The sequence below is a fragment of the Equus caballus genome, chromosome 2 (genome assembly GCF_041296265.1).
Source record: "Equus caballus isolate H_3958 breed thoroughbred chromosome 2, TB-T2T, whole genome shotgun sequence".
Lineage (NCBI taxonomy): Eukaryota > Metazoa > Chordata > Mammalia > Perissodactyla > Equidae > Equus > Equus caballus.
In genome coordinates this window covers 122,759,317-122,774,486 of record NC_091685.1, presented here as the reverse complement: position 1 = coordinate 122,774,486, position 15,170 = coordinate 122,759,317, and the positions used below count along the sequence as shown (strand labels likewise).

At 41.8% G+C, this 15,170-nt stretch overlaps 1 protein-coding gene across 1 annotated transcript; it reads left to right on the top strand.

Moving 5' to 3' along the window:
* Positions 1–593: 593 nt before the first annotated feature.
* Positions 594–14,105, top strand: OSTC (oligosaccharyltransferase complex non-catalytic subunit). The gene is made up of 4 exons (XM_023636757.2): positions 594–830; positions 4,855–4,948; positions 6,727–6,924; positions 13,537–14,105. Exons 1-4 carry the CDS (start codon positions 692–694, stop codon positions 13,553–13,555), a joined length of 450 nt encoding a protein of 149 aa, XP_023492525.1. The 5' UTR covers positions 594–691; the 3' UTR covers positions 13,556–14,105.
* The last annotated feature ends 1,065 nt before the right edge of the window (positions 14,106–15,170 follow it).

The following is a 15,170-nucleotide window of genomic DNA, read 5'->3' as shown; positions in this document are numbered from 1 at the left end:
GGGTTACTTAAAATAGTTTTGGTCACTTCAAGGTATCTGATTTACTCATCCTTTAAAGATGTCCTCTTGACATTTGTTATAGCTCTGGACTGGAATTAAAAAAAAATTGATAATATATTATTTTAGCAATTATTAATAACAATTGTTATTACCACTATCACCCCTACTACATTGGGAAGTAAAAGCTCAGCAACCTAGGACTTGCTCAAGCTCTTGAAAAAACCGCGAATAGAAAAGGCAGAGCTTTGCAAGCGTTCCCATTCATGCTGCAGCTCTGGGAACCTGCAGCGTCCCGCGCCCAATGAGCTCCAAATCCCCAGCTTCAGCGAGTGGGCGGGGCTCAGGGGATTCGGCTCCTTCCGCGGCTCCGGCTTGGCCACGTCAGAGGCCCTGCAGGTCCTTGAAGGTACATAAATCACCTGTTAACGCTTTGGCCGCAAGTGAGCTTCTCCTTTAAATTTTTATCTCAACCGATTCAGTAGTATATATGCTTAGACCACGTAATTTTCCCCTTCTTCCCGGTGTCTTATTTTCTTGTACGGGCACGTCCCCCGCCTCGAGCGTCGCGGACCCGCCGCCCCCGTTCCGCGCACGCGCCGGCGCGCGGGAGGGCGGGCCTGCTTCCGGGTGGGCGGGCCTGCTTCCGGGTGGCGCGCGGCGCCGCAGGCCGAGAACTGCCCGCGCCGCCGGCATGGAGACTCTGTATCGTGTCCCGTTCTTGGTGCTCGAGTGCCCCAACCTGAAGCTGAAGAAGCCGCCATGGGTGCACATGCCGTCGGCCATGACGGTGTACGCCCTGGTGGTGGTGTCGTACTTCCTCATCACCGGAGGTGACGGGGCTGCCGGCCCGGGAGGCGGCGGGGAAGGTGGCCAGGGCGGGTGCCCCCGGAGGGCGGAGGGCGGCGGGCGGCGCGGGCCCGAGCGGTAACGGCCCCGAGGCTCGTCCGCCCGCCGGCCGCCCCGTGTCTCGGGAGGGCGCACCCCGGGGCTTCGCTCTCCAGCCCGGCCGCTGCTCTGTCTTGCTCGCCGCCGGTGCTTCGGAGGTCCCGGGAGGGTCGGCGCCGGCCCGTTCTGCTTCCACGGTTGACAGCAGCCCTGGGACTGCCTCCTCCCCTTGTCTGCGGCCCCTGGAGCCTTGGAAGGGACTAGGACCGCTCTTGGGTCGATTAGCCCAACCCGAAGGGCCCCCGGGTGCTTTTTGCCCCGATCCACAATAAGTATGAATGGAACTTTCCGAATCTGTGGTTTTGATACATATTTGAGATTGGAGATTGATTTGCAGAAGGTGTTGTGTTTCACAGAGCGGAAGTTGAGAGTTTAAATAAGGAAAATAGCAGTCCTGCTAAACACTTCTGAAATATCATCTTACCCTTCTTTTCAAATGGCAAGTTGCAAAAGGGGCGTTGCTTGGTGTAGTGGTGAGTTGGCAATCCGGCTGCAGCCTCTGCAGAGCCACCACCCTTTGAAGCCACAGCCTTCTCCACGATTTACTCAAGACTGTCCTCCTGTGCCTTTAGATTGGGGAGTGGGATACTTAATTTGGGAATTATAAAATTAAAGCTCTCCGTGGTAGGGACAGCAGAAGTGGTCTGCTTTTAAGAGAATAGTCCTAGACATCTTCATTTTCATAGATAATTTTGTGAGGATAGCAGGAAGAATCTGAAACTGTGAGGGCTTAGTTCTAGGATGTACCTTTGAATTTATCCTCCCCCTCCAATATAGAATACTGACAGTTAACTTATGCTCATAAATAACTTAGATTTTAAATATTTTTTCTGTTGGTCAGATACTAACCTAGCATTGCATTAGCGTTAACATTTGCTCAGCAAATTAAAAAGGACTGTATTGAATGGATGAAATTTAAAATGCATGTAGCTTTTAAATTTTTTTTAGCAAATAAATTTGCTTATTTAGCAAATAAATTTAGCAAATAAAAGAGTCTTCTACTAGTCTGTTTCCTGTAACCCTTACCTCCCTCGGAGGCAGAGCCTTTGCTAGAAGCCTCACAGTTGTCATTCTGGCTGCTTTTTCCGTGTTGACTGTTGTAATGGGGAGATTCTCTGCCCTAACCCCTGGGGGAGAGTGAAAAGGACACCTTTTAGTGGCCAAGGCCATGAGGTACTTCATACAAGGAATCGTTTTTGCCACTGGAAAGGAGTCTTTTCTAAAAACTGTGGGTGTACCTTTATAAATAAACAGTACCTTTATAATAAACAGTATTTATTGCTGAGAAATATTCAGCAAATAATGTGTCAAGGGTCTATTAAGTTCCAGGCACTAGGTGCAGGAGACAACAGGAAATGAAACATAAAGATGCTGTCCTCCGGAAACTTATAATGTCGTGTTTGAGACATGTTAAATACCACATACATTTTTTTTCCATTAAAAATTGAAGGAAAAAATCAGGAGGTTATGAGAAAATAACGGAGATTGGGAACATCATTTACCTTGGTGTATGGTTCCTGAGGAAATGACGCGTTAGCCAAAACCTGAAGGATTAGGGGAAAGGGTATGCAAGGCAGAGGGAAAAGTATGGACAAATATGGGACTGAGAGCCCAGTTAGGTGGGTCTTGTAGTCGGCTTAGACTAGACTAGGTTGGTGGCAGTGGAGATGGAGGAAAATACAATGAAAGATATTTTGGAAGTAGATTGAGTAGATCGGGATGATGGGTTGATTGGATTTAGGGGGAGAACGAAGTGTGTCTGATTCTGGTGTCTGAGCATCTGAGTAGGTGAAAGTGTCATTTTCCGAGACTGAAGAAAGGAACCTTTTTTCTGGATAATGATGAACCGGAGGTCACTTTGGGAAATATAATAGTTGCACATAACCAACTAAGTTGGATATGTCACATTTGCAGATATGAGTCTAGAACTGAGAAAAGAAGTCTGTGTTGGTCAATAACGAACGTTTTCTGAACTCCTCTCATAAACTACATGTTGAAGAGCATAGATAAAGTCCCTGTTCGTTGGAAGCTTGCATCTAATTCTAACGGTGCTAACATTGTTTGATAAGTGTTGGCACACTGAGAGTTGTTAGCACATAGAACTGAAAGCTCTGGGAAGGGATGAGTTCCATTTGGGAGAGAAAGTAGAGAAAGAAGAGGACAGTGGATTGCACCCTAAGGAACTGCCAGCATTTAGCGGTTTTCTGGAAGAGGAGGCTCAGCTAGGGACGGATGTAGCAAGAAAACTTGGACAGGAGTGTCACGAAAGCCATGAGAAGCCACAGAAAAATGGCTTTAGTAAACTGGATTGAACACTGCTGGGAAGCCTCCTAAGTTGAGAACTGAAAAGCGCCCATTGAATTTGGCAACATGGAGGTCGTTGGTGGCCTTAGCAAGAGTAATATATCAGTGGTGGCAGAAGCTGGACTGGAGTGGTTCAAGAATGAGGGGTAAGTGGGGAGGGGGAGACAGCAAGCGCACCAAATTCTTTTGCAGAAGGAAGCCTGACTCCCTTTCAGAAAGGAAGCATAGAAATAGGATGTTAGCTAGGAGGGTCTGGAGTCAAGGGGAGGCTGGTGTAGGGAAGGAGAGGTTGAAAATACAGGAGAGAGAGGAGATATCCAAGAGAACAAGGCTTCTGAGAAGGCAAGAGGGGACCCACACTGATAGGAGAAGGGGCTCAGTTGTAGCTGGAGGGAGGGAGGTGAGGATGGATGCAGATACCAGCTTGTGGGTTTGGTTGTGGGGGCAGTGAGATTAGGGAATTCCTCTGTGAATGTTTTGTCAGTCAGGCTGAGGGAGACACAGTCTTGCTATGCTTAAGGGAAGCTGGAAGTGAGGATGTTGGAGAACAGTGGAGAAGGTAAAGAGTAGATGTTGGCATTGGGAAATTGGAAAACTGTTAATGTTGATGGACGTTAATATCAACGATCACCATAGCATTATGACATAATGATGGACATTAACGTTAATGCTCGTGAATCTCTAGTATTGCCAGTCTGCCTAATAGTGTTATTTTAAAATGTCTCCTTGTTTTGCATTTAAGAAAGTTTCTTTAATTTCCTCTCAATTTATAGAAACAAATCCAAGCATATGTGGAACATTTTCATGATGTTAAATCTCTTTTAATGTTAAATCTCCTTTACTGTGGAGTCATTCTTGAGTATGAGAAACAGTTACTGAATGAATTTCTCTTATGAAATTTATGCCTCTTTTAGAGATAATATTGTTTTACGAGTCATTCTAAAATATTGAGTTGAATTTCTGAATGTTTTCTCTGAAGTTTAGGAGATTAGCTGGTCCTCATTTGATTATAATAATACATCAAAACACTCCTTTTTTTTTTTTTTTTTTTTTTTTGAGGAAGATTAGCCCTGAGCTAACTGCTACCAATCCTCCCCTTTTTGCTGAGGAAGACTGGCCCTGAGCTAACATCCGTGCCCATCTTCCTCTACTTTATATGTGGGACGCTTACCACAGCATGGCTTGCCAAGCAGTGCCGTGTCCGCACCCGAGATCTGAACCGGCGAACCCCGGACCACCGAGAAGTGGAACATGCGAACTTAACCTCTGCGGCACCGGGCCAGCCGCAAAGCACTCCTATTTTTAAATACAGTCATATGCCACATAACAGCATTTTGGTCAATGACGGAAACCGTCGATGATGGTAGTCCCATAGGATTAGTACCATAGGGCCCAGTTGTGTAGTAGGCTATGCCATCTAGGTTTCTGTAAGTACGTTCTACAGTGTGTGCACGACGAAATCGGCTAACTGCATTTCTCAGAAAATATCCCTGTCTTTAAGCGTTGCATGATTGTATAAACGAACCTTTAGAGACAGATGAAGACTCGAATCCTATTTAAAAAATTAGAAATCCAACCTAATTTATACTGTTGTCTTTCATGTAGGAATAATTTACGATGTTATTGTCGAACCTCCAAGTGTTGGCTCTATGACTGATGAACATGGGCATCAGAGACCAGTAGCTTTCTTGGCCTATAGGTAACACATACCTTTTTGAATGATTTGGTGGTGGGAAAGAAGGTTGCCGGGGCAAGCCTGCTTATTTGAAAATACAGCGAAGCCTATGGGGTCCGTCTGTATTTAGACAATAGCTGTTTTAAAATGCTAAATTTGGAGAGGGCAAGTGGGTAAGAGCAAGAGAAGTATATTTATTTATTCATTTATTAGGAACTATTTCACAGTGATTGAAATAATCACTTATTTAGAGGAGGGTATCAGTTTAAAATACATTTATAGATTATTCTGGGAATCAGCCAACCATGAGTACCTGTTCTTTGTACATAAAGTTTGGTGGACTAGGCACGCCCATTTGTTCATATACTATCCACGGCTGCTTTCAAACTGCAATGGTAAGTGTGACACAAACCATGTGGCCTACAAGCCTAAGATATATACTATCTGGCCATTAAGAAAAAAATTATGGACCCCTAGACTATACTATTAAATAAGAAAAATAACTTTTGGGACTTGGGAGTTCCATTCCAGCATTGAAACACCATTCCGGCATGATTTGGTTCAGCTGAGCAATGCTCATTGTACTGCCTTCTGAATCCACTTGGTAACTGTCTGCCTAAACGTAGTTAGGTATTTGTATTTACACTTACATTAGTGGTATTCTGTGCATAGAATATTCCTGGAAAGATGACTGTGCTTCTCTGGGGAGGGGCTCTAGATGGCAGGAGATCTTGATGGTAGGGAGACCTTTCACAGTGTTGTCATTGTGCTGTTTGAATTTTGAACCTGGTGCATGTATTGCGTTTTCAATTGAAGCAATTAGTTAACAAAAAATATATACCTTCCTTACATATGCCAACGTATAAATTATCCCTTAAAGAGAGAAATTTGCCTTTTGGGATCCATGAACTCTGAGAATTTTGGAAGCTCTGTATCCCTAGAAAAATCAGATGCACATTTATACAAAAATTTGTGTATAATTCTAAGGGTTTATAGATTGCTGGAAATCCTTCTGGGTTCTGTTGTGGGCTTCATGGAGCCTCAGATAACAATGCTTGCTTCAAAGATTTTCACTTTGAAACAAGAGGTTTATTAATTATAAAATTTCAAGAGGCATTTCTAACCAATTCAATATTAATTTGAAATTGATAGTAGAAGTTTAAATAGCATAACTTTTAAATTTTTTTTTATTGTTTTCCTTTTTCTCCCCAAAGCCCCCCAGTACATAGTTGTATATTCTTAGTTGTAGGCCCTTCTAGTTGTGGCATATGGGATGCCGCCTCAGCGTGGCTTGATGAGCAGTGCCATGTCCACACCCAGGATTCGAACCGACGAAACACTGGGCTGCCTGCAGTGGAGTGCGAGGACTTAACCACTCGGCCACGGGGCCGGCCCCTAAATAGCATAACTTTTAAAAGCAAAACTAAAGTTCTGGTTAAAGTGTTCATATACATATAATAATTGGCTTTTTAAGCTAGTAATTAAATATGTGAGTACTGGTTTTATATAGACAGTTGTATTAGTTGAGGTTTTAAAACTTTTTTTGAGTATAAGCTCCATGATTTTTGTCTGTTTTTTTTGTTGTTGCAGCTCCAGAACCCAAAACAGTGCTTGATATGTAATAGGTGCTCAGTGAGTGTTGTTGAAAGGGCTATCCAGAAGTGTAGTAAAATACTCATAAGGATAAGAATAAAAAATTAGCACAAAATGTGGCAGAAATAGGGATTGCAATCTAAGGAAAAAAGCTTTTTATTTTTCTGTGAATTTTCATTTATGGTTTTGCTGTGGTCTTTCTTTTTCAGAGTAAATGGACAATATATTATGGAAGGACTTGCATCCAGCTTCCTGTTTACAATGGGAGGTTTAGGTTTCATAATCCTGGACCGATCCAATGCACCAAACATTCCAAAACTCAATAGATTTCTTCTTCTCTTCATTGGGTTCGTCTGTGTCCTATTGAGTTTTTTCATGGCCAGAGTATTCATGAGAATGAAGCTGCCGTAAGTTACTAAGTACTTTGTGTCATCAGCAACTTACCTTCTGTTGCAGATGGGTAAATTAATTCCTGGATCATGTAAAGTCATGGGAGATTTAATTTAACCCTCATTTAAACAGATGAAAAATCTGAGAGCCAAAGAAATTTGTGACTTGCTCAAGGTTATAGCTATAGTTAGTAGCAAAACTGAGACCAGCACGTCTTCCTGTTACCTCCGTGCATGTTCATGAGAAAATTCAGTTATTTTGCTGTAGCATCACTGACCACTGACTCGGGATACTGTTTCTCTAAAGAGCTTTTTGGTTAATCTGTAACATATGGGATTCCAGTGCTGATAGTAATAGTAGGAAATATTTTCAAGCCATTTCAATATTGCTGCTGCTCTTTGAATATTGGTATGAAGAAAACTCATTAAGCCTTGGATGGGAAAGGAGAATTATTGTCTCTCCCCCCAAAAAGATGGGGAAAGGATTTCATGTATATATCTTAGATCATTTTGATTCAGAAAACTTGCAGTATCTTTATAACGAAGATAAATTGGTTTTATGGCAACTTTTATAATTCCATTTGACATCGTTAATTTGAAATGTGGAGGAATCTGATGACATTTCCCTGTATTATTTCACCTATGGATGCATTGGTAACTACAGGCCTTTTGGGCAAGGATACTATACAAAGATTAGTTCTTAGTCAATTCCTTTTTTAGGGAATATGTTAATCATCAAGTGTCAACTATACTGATTTCTTAGAACCGATGTTCCCTCATTATAAGAGACGATAAAAGGGTATCCAGGGATGTGTTTGAATTTCACAAGTTCACTTGTTCTGTGGCTTACCTATCCATTGTCTGTAAAACATCTGGGGTAGAAAGGGCAGACTTCCCCTAGAAAATCAGAAGTGCTTATCCTGTGGTCATGTTCCCATCTTAGTGCTGAGGATGGGAAGAGAGATCACAGTGCTCTTTGTCAGCTGAATATCAGTATGGCCATATAGCCCCTTCAGACTTCTCTGCCAGTGGCTCTTATTTTTATTTGGGGAGAATAATTCTGGCCATTGGCTAAATTGTATGAAGACTTAGGTACCCCAGCCTCCTCCTTTTTTCTGCTATTGTTGGATATAAGTCAAACATAGCTTGGTAATATGTACTGGGATGGAAGAGATTGAAGTTTTCCATGGAAAACAAAAAAAGAGGAAGCTCTCAAAGAGGATAAAGAGGTTGTTAAAAATTAATAACCAAAGGGCTGACCCCATGACGCAGTGGTTAAGTTCATGCTATCCACTTTGATGGCCTGGGGTTCACCAGTTTGGACCCTGGGCACAGATCTATGCACCACTTATGAAGCTGTGCTTTGGCAGGTGTCCCACATTTAAATTAGAGGAAGATGGGCACAAATGTTAGCTCAGGGCCAGTCTTCCCCAGTCAAAAGAGGAAGATTAGCAGCTGTTGTTAGCTCACAGCTAATCTTCCTTGGAAAAAACATAATTAATTAATTAATTGGAAAAAAGTAAAAAAATTTAACAACTAAAACAGAAGGAAACTTTGGAGGCATATAGCAGGACAGAAGAAGTGGGCTGGGTTTTCCTATAGACCCAGATTTGTTCTCATTCTGCCTAGACTTCCCATTCTTCGTTAGAGTTTTAGGTTCTCTCCTAGCATGTGAGCCTGTTAATCTTTTAGCTCAGGCATTGACTTGAAGTGTAATAGAGCATCTACTGCTTACAAAAATGCTTTGGAAGGTGTTTAACTCTCTGGACCGCCTCCACCTTACTTCCTCAATTATTTCTGTCAACAGTTGTCTTCCTGTCCCCGTGCTGTGGGCCAGGTGGACTACCTGTAGATTGTGTGTAGATGTAAGCAAAGCAGAACAGTGGTCTAAGCAGAAAATCGCTGCTTTCTGTAACTGGTTGTGCAGCTAGATCTAGGATTTAAATTTTTAAGAGAAAGAAATTGATGGTTCCCGTTTTGATATGATTTCTCATCCACAGCTCCTAATGCCTGGTACCTTGGCTGTGAAGTGAGGAGAAACAATGGACAGTTTTAGAAAAGAAAGGGCAGCAACATATTGCATGTCCTGGAATATTTGCAGGTGCCAAACGGGATGATGAGGCAGGTCTGTGGGCCTGTGTATTGCACACAGTAGGGTTGTGGTTAGTACAAACGAGGGACGTCTCTGTCTGCTTTCACATACATTACTTTTGATGTCCTAACATATAAACATTTTTATGTAAAATAAGTGGAATAGCAGCAACAATAAAAGACATTAAAAAACACCAGTAACCACTGATTTTTTCAGATTATGTAAGTAGCTTGCATTGAGATAAAGGATGGCTATGCTATAAAATGTATCATGATAACCCCCAGGGTTGAATTCTTTTCACAATCTGATATCATCTTCAGCAAGAGATACCTTTAAAAAGGAGACAGTGGGGGCAGTGACATGATACTGCTGGTTCTGTTTTCTGATTTATGCTTTTTAAAGACCTGATGCCTTCCCTACTGATGTAATTTTACAGATTAAACATGGCCTTATTTAGTGCCTTGTCTTTTGAAGAAATATGGATGCTAGTAAAATGAATGACTGTTTATTTACTTTGCATATATGGCAGTACGTTTAAAATGAAAAATTGAATTTTAGTGCCTAGTATTTGTATTGTCCTAGTACAGAGTTCCAAAGGAGCAATTTTCGTTTTGAAAATAGAAATTTTCTAATATAATTCATAAGATAGTGTATGTGAAATTGTGTCTGTGAGATACTTTTAAATGTACACAGGCTCAAAGAAATAAAATAATGTTTAGACGCTGGGTAAAAGTCTTAGGTACAAGTTTGTGCTTGGTTCTTAGGAAAAATAATGAATCGTCATTAGGTTCTCTTTAGGGTTACTATTGGGGTAGTTTTGACCTAAAAGCAGAATCTTAAAAGTTAAAAAAATGGAAATAAAAGATGGCCTCCCGTGTTGTGGTGTAATGGCCTAACATTCGGCAGAGTGTTTAGTTGAGGGATGGATTCCCGCATTCAGACAAGTCTGTCATGCAGCTACAGAGAATAGCCTCCGTAGATACTATCAGGCCGCTGAGGACAGAAGCCCTGCTTTACTCAGACTCGCAAAATCGCCCTGTCAGCAGTTTGAACTAGTGTTTATGAAGCCTGATGAGAGAAGCCGGGGAGGCCTGAGGAAGTGCTTAGCTAGGGGATCCGTTCAGAAAAGAAGTTTTCTTAAAGGGAGGGGGGAAATGGAAAGTAAATAATAAGACCATAGTGATATTTACTCAAATTAACATCGTTTAGAGAGTAGGATGATGCACGTATGTGATTCTGCCATGTAGCTGGAGTCTAACCCTACTTGTCCTAAACTTTATTCATTTTTGACAAAGCTCTTTCTGAAGTGTTTGTTTTATTGCTTCCTTAACATTCACATTTGTATTTAGCAGGTATTTATTATTTGATAACTACTGTTTGTTGGACACTGAACATTAAGCGTAGTTTTGCCTCCTTGACTCTGGGTCAGTTTACATTTATACTTAGAGTAGACATATACTGCTTTTCAGTGTTTAGTTTAGTTCCTCTGTGTGACCTGCACTTCTCATTGCAATCAGTGTACACCTAGTGTGATTTCATCCTTTCCGTCCTCCTCTTCAGTTGGTTGGTTATGCTGTGATTAGAGGAAATAGAGACCCGAGGCATTTGGTTGTGTTTTTAATCAGTCCTGGCTGAAGGAGAGCCTCCTGGCTTGGCTTTCTAACAGTCCTTTCCTTTCAGAGTTTGAGTCTCACGTCTGCTTCCAGGTTTGGAGCTGTATTTGAAAAGTTCAGGTTGTAGAGAGTCTGGCTTCTGAATAAGCTGGGTTGTTTCAGTATAAAATCTTGTATCCGTGGTTCATTGTTAGCAAATAGGAGAGGTAATTCTAAAAAACAAAACATCTGTACAGCTGCTGAGGACAGTGTGTAGTATGAGGAGGAGGAATTTCCAGGCCGGTTTTGGACTTGCGGCTCATTAGCTCTGAGATGTTGGATTCGTTCCGTGAACCCTCGGCCTCGATTCTAAACTTGGGAAATTAAGTTAATAATGTGCCTCAGAGAGTCGTGTCAAGATTAAATGAGAAGGTGTTTTATGTGCTCTCCAGCATAGGATCAGTGTTAGTGTTTTTACTGTAAAGATAAACAGGATCCTCAAAGTTCTATATTTCAAATTGGATTATAGCCATTTCAAAAGTAAATAAATACACTATTTCTGTTTCTAAAAGAAGAAAGTGAGATTTCTGTTTAGGACTGTCGGAGGAGATAGTGGACCGGGAGTGAGGACACTTGTGTTAATGCTGGTCCTCTTCTTTTCTCACCTTGTGATTTTGAGCAAACCACCTAACTGCCCCACAGTCTCCACATTCTTCAACTGTAAAATGAGATTAATATTTGCTCCACCTCCCTTTTTAGGAGTGTTGCGAGGGTTAAATGCTAGAATGCACGTCATCGTATCTTGGGAAGTTCCTGTGTTAGCGCCAGCCTGGCACGGGGCCTGCCTTCTGTGCAGAAGGCACTCAGTGATTATTGACAGGACAAGCACCTAAAAACAAAGGTGAAGCAGAAGATCCTTCGTGGTGGCTTCTCCCACGTCTAGTTGTTTTTTGAGTTCGTGATTCACTTTGATACAAGTATTGAGTACTTGTATTACCTAAATACTTGTATTTACCTATAGTTTCACTTGTATAAAATTCTCACTGCCCTGAATATAATAATTAAAGGTCATGACATTTTCTGGGCCATGAGAGGGGACTAAATGATTCTAGGAGAAACCAAAGTAAATGTATTTCAACAAGTTTATTTTAATTTTCTATCAAGAAGTATATTAATTTATTTGTTCTTTTGTTCCAACATGGCATCTTTATAGCATTATAATATTTCTTAGCGTCCTCCAAATTTGTCCTGAGGTAGGGCTGTATGTAAGTTGGGCAGCTTTGAACAAGGATATGTCTATGTAAGTACTCTTTTCCATCTAAATATATATTGACAATAAGCCATGGATTTACAGTGCATAAGTGTAGGTCACGCACTAGTTATGAGGAGGAACACCACAGCATGTAACTGTTGTAGGAGACAGGTGTCCAAAAGTGCGTGTTCACGTGTCGGTGTGTGCAGAGGACACACATCCTCGGGACTTTTGTTCCACAGTGTAAGCTAGCTGTGGAGTACTTCCACGGTGCAGGTGTTAGCGGATGCTGCCTTACAATCGCCTTGAACATTTTCTGAAGCTTAGGTCATAAGGTACGCTTTTTGTAGCAAATTTGTGGGGAGGTCTTCAAAGTCAGTCTTTATCCTGAGAGCCTCTTATTTTTTATTCAATTTGGTTTTTATTGAGGGAGGGAGCTGAGAAGTATTGAGTGGTGTCAGAGCTGAAAGGGTGGTGGTGAGATGAAAGTTCTCTCTGTGCTCAGAGTGTGGCTTGGCCAGGCTGATAGAGCAGAAGAAAAGTGCAAGGAAGTTCTAGGGAGATCTGGTTGGCTGCCCTTGGAGGAGTCGGGTGAGTCCAGAAGCTGGAAGGGAGGAAGGGAAAACCACATTCTTAAGGGTCTCCTCTGTGCCAGGCGCTGCAGGGGATCTCAACCCTATGAAGTCGTTTTTAATCCCTGCCTTCCAGATGAAGAAACTTGAGACTCTGAACTAATAATAGCAGCTAACGTTTGTCAGATGCTTACTACCATGAGCAACAGTTACTACATAAGTAGATTCTCTTATATAATCCTTACAGCTCTTTGCGGTAACTCCATTCTACAGATGAGGAAGCTGGCTGAGCTTTGCCCAGGCTCACCCACTAAGTGTTAGAGGCAGGATCAAATGGACAGAGGTTCTGAAGGCCTCACTGGGGCCAGGGTGCGTTGAACCCTTTCTTAATGCAGATAGTTTTACACAATTTTTCGATTTTTTTCCTGATCCTGCAGATCCTTAATTAATAATAGGTTGCAAGGATTTATTGCAAAAGGAAAAGTTTGGAACTTTCTAAAACCAAACTTAATGCTTTATTTAAAGGAGATTTCAAGGCCTAACTTGTACCTTTACTAAAAGGATCTCCTATGTGATCAACATGAATTTTGACCTGCTCAACAGCGCCCCTGCCTGCTGTCTGGACGTTTCCTAAAGGAATTGAGGGGCAGGGGCAGACGCTTGTGCTCGCTGTTTCTTGAGGGTCAAGGGCTCACCTCTCAGGCTGAGGCTCCTGGTCCTCCCACCTTCTCCTTTGCCAATAATGGAGTTTTTAGAAAATCCAAACCAGCTTCTTTTCATCAAAACATTTATGATTTTGTTGCAATGGAGGAAGTCCAGAGAAAATTGATTCTGACTTTTAACTTTCGCACAGCATTTCCTTATCTTACTTCTTGTTCTCATTCTGTGTTGTTTAGCATATTGGTTTGTAACTTTATACTGGGAGGGAGAAGGGGACTGGGACTGAGGCCCAATAATGTATTTATTTATTGGGCGGGGAGACAAGATATGAAATATGAACCGTATAAGGAATTGCACAATTGTATTTTCAGATTGTCATTTGCCTCATCATAAAATTTGTTTGGGCACTTAGAAATATTGCTTCCTTTTCACTTTTTGTGTTTATAAATTTTATTTCTACAGGGGCTATCTGATGGGTTAGTGCCTTTTGAGAAGAAATCAGTGGATACTGGATGTGCTCCTGTTAATGAAGTTTTAAAGGCTGTACCAATCCTCTGATATGAAATATGGAAAAGAATGAAAAGCAGCAGAAAAAAGAAGCATCTAGTGAACACATAGGAAGCTTGGACTAGAATGTCTTCTTGGTATCAGAGATAAGCTCATCACAGTATTTTTCCCTGCTGACCTATGCTGACATACCCACGATGTTAAGTGGTGTTTTCTTCTTAGTTTTTAATTTCTTAAAGGAGATATACTCCACTTCTACAACTATAATATTGAATGAAGTGATTATTTTTTACAATCCCCTTAACGTTTTTTGGAGATGACATTTGTGACTTTCAGAAATTACTGTAAAATCAGGAAGTGCGATCGCCTGGCTGAGAACTCTGCACGGCCGATCGCCTTTCCCTGTGGTGCTTTGCCTTTAAACAGAGTGTGTGGCAGTACATTATTCCAGAGATGTGTGTAAGGCTGTTTCCCGAACAACAAGATGTATGAAAGGAGCAGGAATAAATAATTTTTCTAATTAACACCTTCTATGTTTGTTTTTTAATTGGCTGATGGTATTACCTTTAATGTGTAAGTATTCAGTGCCATCTCGTGCCTTTCTTCAGCTGCTGTTGGTAGCCCGGGGTCTCCCGACGTGGGCAGGATGCCTTGTGAGGCAGCGACCCCGTGTCCCTGTAATATTCGAGTGCCGCTGCGTGTCTGTGTCAGAGTTGTTGTAAGTGTGATCCTGTTAGATGAGGTTCCCTTCAGGCATTCATTTTCAGTGATTGACACAATTGGGAGCACATCTAGCAACATCTCTGGACCGGCTGGCCTTCCCCGCATTTCTCTTCCCCAGGCCTCGTGGTCGTCCCTGACTGGCCCTGACCTCCTCTTCTCTAATGGCTCAGTTAATTCTTATCCTAAGATCTTTATGTTTACGGTGAAATTTTCTCTCAGGTAAATTTTTTTCCCCCTAATTTCAAGGCTGATCTAAATGTATCTATTTATTAAGTAAAAGAAAAAAGATTAATTAATTTATTCAAAAACTTTTGCGTACTGTTATATGCCAGGCAGCACTGAGGATGATAGTGGTGAATAAGGGGAAGACAGATAATCAGTAGATAAAAAATATTTATCAAATCAGAAACTGATAAATACCACAAAATTACAGCAAGATACGCGAGTAAGCTGTGCTCTGGGAGATGTGGGGGAGATTGCCGCGTCCCAGGCTGTGGAGACCAGAAGACGACCTGGCTGCACTCGCCAGGGTTGAAAGCCTGGGTTAGCGTCAGTGACAGTCTGTGATATTTGATCCTATTTTAAATGCTCTGTCGGACTGGATGGACAGAAGCTAACACCAAGGTGTCAGGGCTTCCAGAAGTCTCCATTCCCAAAGGATGCAGTAGTGAGCGGGCGGTTCCTGTTAAGCACCAGCAGAGGGGGCTATCGTTTGGTGAGTTTCCACGTCACAGCTCTGAAGGTTTGGTTTTGGTGTTTGTTTTTATAATAGATGTATGTTTACTAAATACAATGAAATATATCTAATTTTCCTGATAAAATTGCTGTCATTTATGTTACTAAATAATCATTGTACCTTGTACTAG

Excerpts from the sequence above, each read along its gene's own strand:
- OSTC (XM_023636757.2), top strand. The coding sequence starts at position 692 with ATGGAGACTCTGTATCGTGTCCCGTTCTTGGTGCTCGAGTGCCCCAAC. Across the intron at positions 831-4,854 it reads GTACTTCCTCATCACCGGAG|GAATAATTTACGATGTTATT; the intron begins GTGACGGGGCTG and ends TCTTTCATGTAG. Across the intron at positions 4,949-6,726 it reads GTAGCTTTCTTGGCCTATAG|AGTAAATGGACAATATATTA; the intron begins GTAACACATACC and ends TTTCTTTTTCAG.